At 34.7% G+C, this 10,077-nt stretch overlaps 1 protein-coding gene across 1 annotated transcript in view; it reads right to left on the bottom strand.

Annotated features, from left to right (window-relative positions):
• Positions 1-9,928, bottom strand: part of LOC145478219 (synaptic vesicular amine transporter-like) — a 19,247-nt gene extending 9,319 nt beyond the window's left edge. Inside the window, exons 1-9 of the mRNA XM_081456168.1 lie at positions 9,625-9,928; positions 7,039-7,214; positions 6,666-6,703; positions 6,142-6,200; positions 4,286-4,369; positions 3,177-3,269; positions 2,270-2,359; positions 1,197-1,237; positions 484-541 (exon numbers count right to left, since the gene is read on the bottom strand). Of these exons, the coding sequence (XP_081312294.1) occupies positions 484-541; positions 1,197-1,237; positions 2,270-2,359; positions 3,177-3,269; positions 4,286-4,369; positions 6,142-6,200; positions 6,666-6,703; positions 7,039-7,214; positions 9,625-9,811 (826 nt within the window). The 5' untranslated portion in view covers positions 9,812-9,928. The remainder of the gene's footprint in view (positions 1-483; positions 542-1,196; positions 1,238-2,269; positions 2,360-3,176; positions 3,270-4,285; positions 4,370-6,141; positions 6,201-6,665; positions 6,704-7,038; positions 7,215-9,624) is intronic.
• Positions 9,929-10,077: the final 149 nt, after the last annotated feature.

Below are 10,077 nucleotides of genomic sequence, written 5' to 3'. Positions count from 1 at the left end.
TTACCATGCATTACACATTGATAGGTGCCTATATCAATAGTACTTTCTTTCTCTGCTGTTCTGCAGGGGAATGTTCCAGACACGTTGCTTTCAAAAAAGGTAAATACGACTCTCTCTTAACTGTGAATATTTTATTTGAGTGAATTCGTTTTCTTCTTTCCCCTCCCCTCCCCTTCTTGACCTGGTTTTTCTTCACAGCCCAGCGTTACATTTTGCAACCCCAACATTACTACTAGGTGCTTGGCCAAAATTATACTGCCAGGGCTCACCCAAAAAATGTTGCCTGCATTCCACGCCATGATGAATTCAGCATAAAAAAATTCATATAAATCAATGCCAAAACACTGTTTATTCCTCTTTATCTGGTGTATTTTGATATGCTTAAAATTTAAAACAGAAATTACTCCAACTGTAAGTGACACACAGTTAAAGACTTCCAAGACTGAGTTAGTGAATAAAAGTCACAGGTTTGTAAGTACTTACCACTAGCAATAAGAATGTAGGGATCTGACAACAAGTCCTTGAGTGTTGGTTTAACAGTCTACAATATAATTTTACTTTTTTTAAAGCTGGAATATTTCAATCAACATTGATCTCCTTGTTTTGCTTTTACTGCATTTATAAATCTCTCACTTAAATGTCCAAGTAAAATTAGTGTGGTTAATGTTTAGATGAGTTTGCCTAACAACCTATCTAAGGTAATTAATTAAGAAAAAGAAAACAATTTCTTTGTATCAATTGAATTATAGAAACACGAGTGGAGGTTTGAAACTCAGAGTATGAAAATGCTTTTGGAAGATGAGCTGCCTAGAAGTGTTTCCACAGCTTTTTTTGGCAGAAACCGTTCTGCAACTTAAAGAAAAATAAGGAAAATCACTTATTTCCATAAGTACATCTTGCCAGCTTGTTCTAGTTCTGTGTTGATATTCCAGGCTTTCTCTAAAAATCTACTAGCATTCTACACGAAGGCTGTTCTCTTAGTGGCTTCATTACTCACTATCTATTCTGTTGTAGATAGTGATTTCTATATGTGATAGAAATCTCCAGTCTACCTGAAAGAGTGTTTTAGAACCTGACCTGCTTATAATTGATCTGTTAAATTTGTTAAAATGAGTAATTACAGATGTAGCATGTGCTTTCTCACAGGGTTTATTTTAAAAGTGAACATATAGATCATTATCATAAAGGTAACTTACAATGTTTGGCATAACTGGCTTCTTAGCAATGACCACCAACACTGTTTCACAAAAAGAAAAGTATGGATGAATGCAAGCTCACCAAAAAAGGTATCAGCAGGAGGGGGGAGGAGGGGTTTGAAAAAAAAGTTACTTAGTTGTTTGCCTTCAAAATAACTCCACAATAGCTAATTAAAAACCTTAACTAATAGTACCAAAGCTAATTAAGAGCCTCAACTAATAATATCAAAGTAACATTTATTAAAAGTGAAATTTACTGATTAAAAGTGACATTTATTAAATCCCCAAAATGCTAATGATATTATCATCTCATCAGTAAGTCTGTGAGTTAATTAGTTACAGTCAGCAGAACCCTGCCTTCTGGTCACCTCGTTAATATGGTCACCTCATTATTATGGCCACTTTATTTTGTTCTGGTAAAATGCCCATACATTTTCTTATGAGCAAACCCTGTTAATGCAGCCACCCCATTAATACAGCCAACGGCCAAATTCTGAAATCCCATCCTGTACGATCTTTTATAACTTTACCTGTTTATATGGCCTCTCAAACCAGTTATGTTCATCTTTCCATTGTTTATGCTTTATACACCGATTCAAGTTTCAATGTTTTTAAAAAAATTATTATACCTGCTTTCCAGATGCTTACTAAAGAACAGTTGTTTAGAAGTGCAATTGTGATATAATTCTGTTCTCAAAGACATCACTCCATTTAGACCAGTCATAAGGTTTGATTCTACCCCATTAACATGGCCACCCCGCTAATATGGCCAGATGTTCATGGCCCATTGATGACTGGATTAATGGGGTTCTACTGTATATCAGTAACAAATGAATTAGTACTCCTTATTTGAGATCCTAAAAAATAATAAAAACTTCCTTTATGATTGTCCTAAATCTCATAATATTCATTTTTCTTGGATTCTTGTTACAAGTCTACTGCAATAATGTATTCTTTGACGGCAGCAATGAAATTAGAAGTGAACACTTTAAATGTTGAAAGGGTTCAAACAATCATATGATACAAAGAGTACAAATGTATAGAATAGCAAAATAGTAAAGAATTATACAAACCAAATGTAAGAAAAATTAATCCAGCAAGGATGAAAAATGGAAGGCCTTTGCCACCAACAGCATAGAACAATCCTCCAAATGGTGGTCCAACTGAAAGAAACAAGCTCTAGATTAATAAGTCATCAATCCTTTAAAAACATTGTGTTGTCCATAATCCTTTTATTACAATTCAGAGAACTCAGAAAGTAGTACACGTACTTCCAGACATTATCAGTCTGCTCAGTGTCTACAGGTACAGATGGACCCTGCCAATTCGAACTCGGTTATTTAGGATTCCTCGTTATTTTGAGCTCCAAATCATTTCCCTCATTTACTATCAGTTATTTCGAACTCCTGCTATTTCAAACTATGTTTCATTTCCCCTGAGGGGTTTAATTGTCTAGAAGATTTTCTATAATTATCGTGTGACATGCTTAAAGAACGTAAGGAGAATAATACATGTAGGTCTTTTGCATGATTATGTCACACGCTCAAAATTCACCCCAAGCCTTGATTGTGAGAAATGTTCTCAAACCTCTGGCACCTTCAGGTTGTTTTCACAAGGGTGTTCTTTTCTTCTTTGCTACTTTGGAAATTTGTTCATCATAAAAAATTTAAAATTTAAATTTTCAAACTGAGGCTTTGTGATAAATTTGCTAGACAAGTCTGAGGTCAACATTTACATGAGCAATTAAATATTGGTTAAACTGCTAGGAATTTTTGTCTCAAATGATTTTTTTTAAAAAACATTATACTAAAGCCTTCCAAATTATATACAAAATGCACTAAGGTTTGGTACCCCTCTGAGAACAGAAGAACTTTTATTTCATAAGAGAAGCGATAATTTCAATACCACTTACATATTATCAATAATATGTACTTACAGATTTTAGGACATTTCTCAGAAACTGTCATTTTCAATAAATACCTAACACTCCAAGAGCGGTTGTTCCCATAGCAATTCCTATAGCAGTACCACGCTCATCATCATCAGAGTAGGCAGCTGCAAGCATTGCTAAACCTTTAAGGTAACGAGAAAAACAGAAATTTGTATGATCAAACCGCATGCACAGCTTGCTTGAGAAACATGAGATTTGATGACAAGAATTGCAATAAATGATGACTTAGCTCTTACACAGAGATCCAACGTAATTGTTAATAAACGCCGGAATGACTTTTTTTAACGCAAAGACTGTTCAAGAAGTTGTCGAGGACACTTCAGTGATACTCAAGGACTTGTTTACCTCAGAATCACATAAAACTCTGTTTATTTTAAGTAAGGAGGGGATACAAAATACCAAATATTCAAAACTCCATTGAATGTAGGTCAGATTGCGTACACTGCAAGGCACTATCTTAGTGGAGCTCCGAGTGGAGCCCCATACTCATATAGGAAAAATGGAAACCCATGAATTGATTTTCTCAAGGTTATCATGGCTAGTGGTATTGCTCGTGGGCACGTACAAACGATGACGGAGTCGCACAAGATGGCAGCCATACCAGCTAAAAGGTTGACACATATGCAGCCTTAATTTATAGCCTCTTTCTTTGACATTGGACTTCCACGCCATGTTCAATTGACACTTGTCAAAACAAGGTATCCACTGACCAGTATCATGTGACCATATTGCAGGCTCAAGTTTAGAGCACATCGAGGTCACATGTTTTTTCAAAGTTGACTGCTGACCAAGTGTTGGTTTTTTTTTTTTTAATTGGATCACAGGCTCATGTCAGGTTAACTTGTTATAAACAAGGCCAGGTTGTGTGGAAGCCGGTTAACGCTAGCCCAGGATTAAAAGTTAACAGAGGTATAAATTTTTCTTGTATACAAATGTTTTTCACTGTGTTTGTTTTGTATATTTAGGGATTATTCAAACTCAAAACAGAAAGCAAAACAATATACAGAAAACCTAACCGTAAAGTTACACAACTCAAATCAAAATTCTTGCTTCTCTTGGGTTAGCTTAATTGGCCTTTGCACAACCCGGCCCAGGAGCTCCACTTTTAGGCTTGGCTAAATCTGTATATTATACTTACTAGAAATAAGAATCAAAGAGGAACCTAATCCCTGGATAGCCCGGGCCGAGAAGAGAAGTCCATAACTCTCTGCAAAGGCGTACACTAAAAGCACAAGAAACCCATTATCAAAATAAGCTGTAAAATGATTTCTCTTAAACATTCTGCAGAAAGCCTACTCAATCATTGACTATTTTGCAACAGATTAATAAATATACTGTGTCTTCACTTTTACAATTATTGTGTATTAAGTAATATAATTTATTATTAACATTTATTATTAACCAGTAGTACCAAAGTTATCACCTGTAAGCTTTGATTATTTTGAGTGATGCAACATTATTGATCATTTGCAACATGTTTAATTAATTTTGAAAGAATAATCCCATTTTTGATAGTCACTAAGAAATCAACACTGTACAGGTTATGGTATTCTCTGTTGTGGCCATCTTTCTTTACCAAAATACATGCAATCTTGTGATAATCTTGTTGTACATTCTGAATTACAGTTTTGCTGGCCATTCATGATTGGAGATGTCTCTCTTGAAAGTAAGCAACCAGGGGGGGGGGGGGGGGCATCAAAATTCATCATCCTACAGGTGTTGGGCCATATTGTTATTTGGGGTTTATTGACATACTCATTTGTCATTTGCTGCTGCCAAAATACAATTGGTAAAATAATCATTGATCAAGTTTGCCTAAGTGTGATCATCTCCAAGCAAGGATAGTTCTGAAAAGAACATCTACAGGTTGATGACTCACATTACAACCACCTGAGCAGAAGTCAACTTCAGATGTAGGGTGAAAACTGTTTGTCAGTTTACGGTATTATAAGTCTGGTCCTTTGAATATAACCGGTCAGTTTAGCCGTTAGGCTATTGGCTGTAAGATTCATGTAAAGTTTGCCACCAGTCATTACAGCCAGTTTTGCAAGTTTTGACCTGGTTATTGTTAATCAAATGTTCGGCACTGTGATTTTTGACATCACCATTTCTTGCCAATAATATTATTAGTGATCAGTCAGTATTGTGTTAAGGTTTCTGCCAGTTTGTAGATGTAGGAGGCCTGCCAGTCAGAGAATTAAATCTAGTAAACTGCTCTTTCTATGGTTTGGTTGGTCCCTGACTTAAATGTTGGTACGTAAATGTTGTATTGAAGACCTTATGGATTTGTAAGGCTGTAGGATCTGTAAGATGATCTCAGAAGAGCCCTAAATGTAGGACCTGGTCATTATCTAATGTAACTCTTGGTGAGTGTTCCCTCACATATGCAGTACCAAAGTTTTGGAATGCTCTTCCCCTCGACATCAGGTCTGGGGACACTGTTGCCAGCTTTAAAGGAAAACTGAACACATACTTCTTTGTAAAGTGTTTTCATAAAATCGAAATAATATTGTAATTTTCTGAGAATTTTAGTTTTTAAGTTTTATTTTATCTTATTCTATTTTTTCCCGCCTTTGATAACCATCACTTCTGGGATTTAGACTAGTTAGCTGTAATTGTAATTCTAGGGCTTGTAACTTATAGTTTTAGATAATTTGAGTTGTGATGCGCATTTGAACATATCCATATCAAATTTGTGCAATGCAAATTCTTCATTATTATTATTGTACTAACAAGGTGTCAGGATTCAGTTTGTTTAGTTACTTCAAGTCAGTCAATGAGTGTTTGATCTAATAAATTTGGCATCATATGAAGCTGTTGTTCAAGTTATCGGTTTTTACCAAATAAGCTGCCTAGTGTTTCACAAATTTTTGTCGCATCCTGGTTTCAAACCATTATCTAAAAAAATGCTAAATAAAATAATATTATCTTAATTATGAATTGATATTATTCCAAATTAACTTAGTAATAACAATAAGTGTGACTAATCATTACCAAGAGTTGATATAAATAACACACAGAAACCACTGTATAATGGGATGCTGTAACCCACTCTGAAAAAATAACAGTCACATAACTATAGAAACCAACTACTAAATAAAAATCACTCTGTTAATCTTTTTGAACTCTCTAGTATTGATTTGTCTTGAACACTGGAATGCTGAGCTAAGATTCAGGATCCTTTCAACAAAATTAATTGTTTTGATCTTTGGTCTCATTAATACAAGTGAATGCTCTATCTGGTCAACTGACAATTTTGTTTACAGTGAATTAAACTGGATGTTCTTTTGCCCACAACTTGATCAGTCAACTGTACCTGGCAATATAAATGTTTTCTCTCTCTTTGAAACAGAAGTAGTATCATTTCAATTTCAGTACAGCTTAGGCTCTAACACAAAAGTAAATCCAGTTAATTAACTAAAAGTGCCTTGTTAAGATTTGAACTTATAAATTGGATGTGCAATAACAGTAACACTGACTCCATATAATTCAAATTTACAGCTGCTGGCTTTTCATACCTTTCTGTTAAATACCCAGCACCTGGATTCACCAGAATCTGTGAGAGATATTAAAATGTAATTTAAAGAAGATCTGCACAAAATATACACAATATAAAGTTAACTAGGCAAAAGCCTACTTCAATTTTGATTAGTGTAAAGTTTCTTTTATTAGTTAAGTATTGAATAATTTAAGTGAAGTTGAAAAACTAAAGACAAAGCAAGGATAATAATTTATTATCATTTGTTGATATAATTTATCCACAAAGCAGCAAGATTGTTACAGGTGTGAAGATCAAGGCAACGAGTGAATCATAAAATGCTTACAGCCCTGTTTTACATTACTTCACTTGACTAGTAATAATGAGGTTCATAAATTTATAATTTAACATACCTGAACAAAGGCTTTTGATGCAAATAATGCTCCAATTTTAAAATCCATAGATGAATCAGTTGTCACTAACGAGGAAGCAGTGGTAAATGCACTGTTTTTAGTTGAATTGTCAGCAGTTGTTGGTGCCCCATCCATTGGTTTGTCAGTTATGTCCAAATATACTGGAATAATTGGTACTGAAATGAAACACAACAGACGTCTTATTAATAATATTGTGACAATTAAGATAGGTCTGCAATGCATACATGTATCTTCTTATTTTGTGACATAATTATTACCTTGGATATGTGCATAATAGTCAATTTATGTTTCAATAATATGTTGAAATTTTTCTCACATTTTGATTGGTTCTTAGTTGACGACAGATGAATAGATTTTGTCATTTTATATGTTTCCTTAGGTTGTCTGGAAAACCCGAATAGCGAATAGCGAATACCGGTAGTCGCAAATAGCTAACAGGGAATAGTCCCGAATAGCGAATAGTACAAATAGTGTGAATAGCGGTGAACAGTCTCAAATAGTGGCGAATAGTGGCAAATACTGGCAAATAGTGGCAAATAGTAACAAATAGGGTACCCAGTATCTCACAGTCAACTTTGTAGCAGCCTAGGATGGGATTTTTTCCGCTTAAAAGCACAGGCACCTATCAGGACAAAAGGTGTTTCTAAACGTAATTTCTTCTGTTTTAACCACTGCAAAAGCGTAAATACGTCTTTAATAGGTTATCCTTGTGTTTTCTGTTTTTTTAATGTCGGCGATGGACAGCCTACTAGCCTGAGTCCAGAGAAGGAAAGGTAATAAATTCACTGAAATTCTGTTGCTTATTTGGATGATAAATTAACACTGGATATTAGATCTAAAGCGGTGACTGTTGACGACTATTTGTCACTATTCACCACTTTTTGCGACTGTTCACCACTATTCGCACTATTCGAGACTATTTGCACTATTCAGGACTATTCGCTATTCGCTATTCGGGTTTTCCAGACACCCATTTCATTATTACGTAAAACAAATAGACTCTATGTCGTTGTTCCTCTGTTCCGTAAATGATCACAGAAGTCAAAATCCTGTAGGAACATCATTGACACACTTGGCTATCCTGCCACATTTTTGCTCTAACCACATTTTGACGACATCTGTGATCAACAACAACAACAACAACAACAAGAAGCTTTATTACCAAATAAAAAAAAAAGTTAAACTTTACAATATAATATATTAATACAAAAAAGAGGTAATGTTTACTCAGGATAACTATAAAGCTAATCAAGCTGAGTAAAACTATTACTGAAAAGGCACATGGCAACTTGGAATCTATCTGTTGAATAACATTACCAATATATCTGATGAGTACAGTGGGCTAATACACATAGAAGGGATAGATTTATGCTAGTATGGAAACGCAGTTAGGATCCTACCTGCTGGCATTTGGTTTCAAGATCAAGGTTAGAAAATTTGGATGACATTTATCATTAAGTAAAAAAGAAAGAACTTAGCCAGAGAAATCAGAAAAGACCTCAGGCAGTTACTTTTCCACCTTTCACCTGCTATAATAATATTATTGTAACTATGGTTAAAAACTTTTATTATAAAAATAAAAATTTATAACATTTTTATTGTGTTTTTTTTTTACAAAATAAATTATTTATTTTACATCCTGGCAAGTAGGATAGCAAATCATTAGATTGATCCGCTACTTTCAAAAGTAATATAATCCACTGATTTAAATTACTATAAAAATAATATAATCCACTGCTTTCAAAAATATTATAATTTACATAGCAGTCATAGATTAAATTGAAATTCAAATATCAGTCTGTTATTACAACCAATACCAAGCACTAGTGAAAGACAGACCTTATCACAGGTTTGGAAGCCATTTTGATGGGTAGGCAACAGCGTCAGATATTACAGTGTTTGTATGGGAATCCAAATGGCAAATCATTTTCTTAAAAATTGAATTCTAAAGTTAAAACAATTTATGAATAGCAAAGTTTTAACTACTAGACAAAGGAGTACATTAACCAAATCTGAGGGATGTATCTTACCACTGGATTCCCATACAAACACTATCATTTCTGACGCTGTTGCCTACCAGTAAAGGTACCTTTCAAAACCGCAACAAGGTCCATTATCAAACAGTATAAATAAATAGTACACTCAAATAGGATAAATATAAATATCAATTCAAACAGTAAAAAAAAAAAACATTTAAGTATAAAACAGGCACCATTCTTTTTCAATGACATCTGGACAGGGGGGTGGGAACATAAGTGTCAAGGGATGAAGAAATCTTAAGCCAATATGTGTAACAATTCCTATTAGAGGTATTGGCCATCATAAATCATGGCAAAAGATCTTCTGCTACACTGCATGTTTTGGAAGCAAACATGGAACACAAAGAGAAAGGTACCCTTCAAGAAGGAGTGGGGAAAGGGAGGGAAAGACAGGTGGGCAGGTGGGGGAAGGGGAGTGAATTGAAGTTCACACCATTCTGTCTCCATACCCCTACTCTGCATTTCTCAAACCTTAAAATATTTCCTCACAATAGCTACAGTTAACAAGAAATACTTGTTTTCTTACCAATAACAGACAGCAGTAGGCAGTCACACAAAGCGCATAAGCATGTTATCAACAGGATTAACCTCTTTGAAATATATGATATTGGTGATTGGGTCGTGGGAGAGTCTTCCATTGCTTGCAGTTGACTATCGAATGGTTCACATTCCATCCCGTTATCTTCAAGGGAATCACTGTGGCTGGAGACCATTGTAACTTACGGCTAATAGTTCGGTTCTTTAACAGCTGAGTAGTTGTTCAAATTGAGGGAATTTATTACTGACTTTCTTAAGACTTTACTGGCAGTTGCATATCGTGATGCAAGAATCATCGTTTCCAGTGTTGTTCATTTGCGGACGAGAGTAGACTGGGTACCGGTCTGTGTAAATGCGCAGATTTCTTGCTAGAGAATGGATTACTTTCTAAGTTTGCTACAATACGAGTCTCAAATAGATGATTATTTTGCATTAAAAAAGA

This window comes from Orbicella franksi, chromosome 2, assembly GCF_964199315.1.
Source record: "Orbicella franksi chromosome 2, jaOrbFran1.1, whole genome shotgun sequence".
In the NCBI taxonomy this organism is placed as follows: Eukaryota; Metazoa; Cnidaria; class Anthozoa; order Scleractinia; family Merulinidae; genus Orbicella; species Orbicella franksi.
The sequence above is the reverse complement of the archived record's forward strand: the minus strand, read 5'-3'. Positions and strand labels throughout refer to the sequence as shown.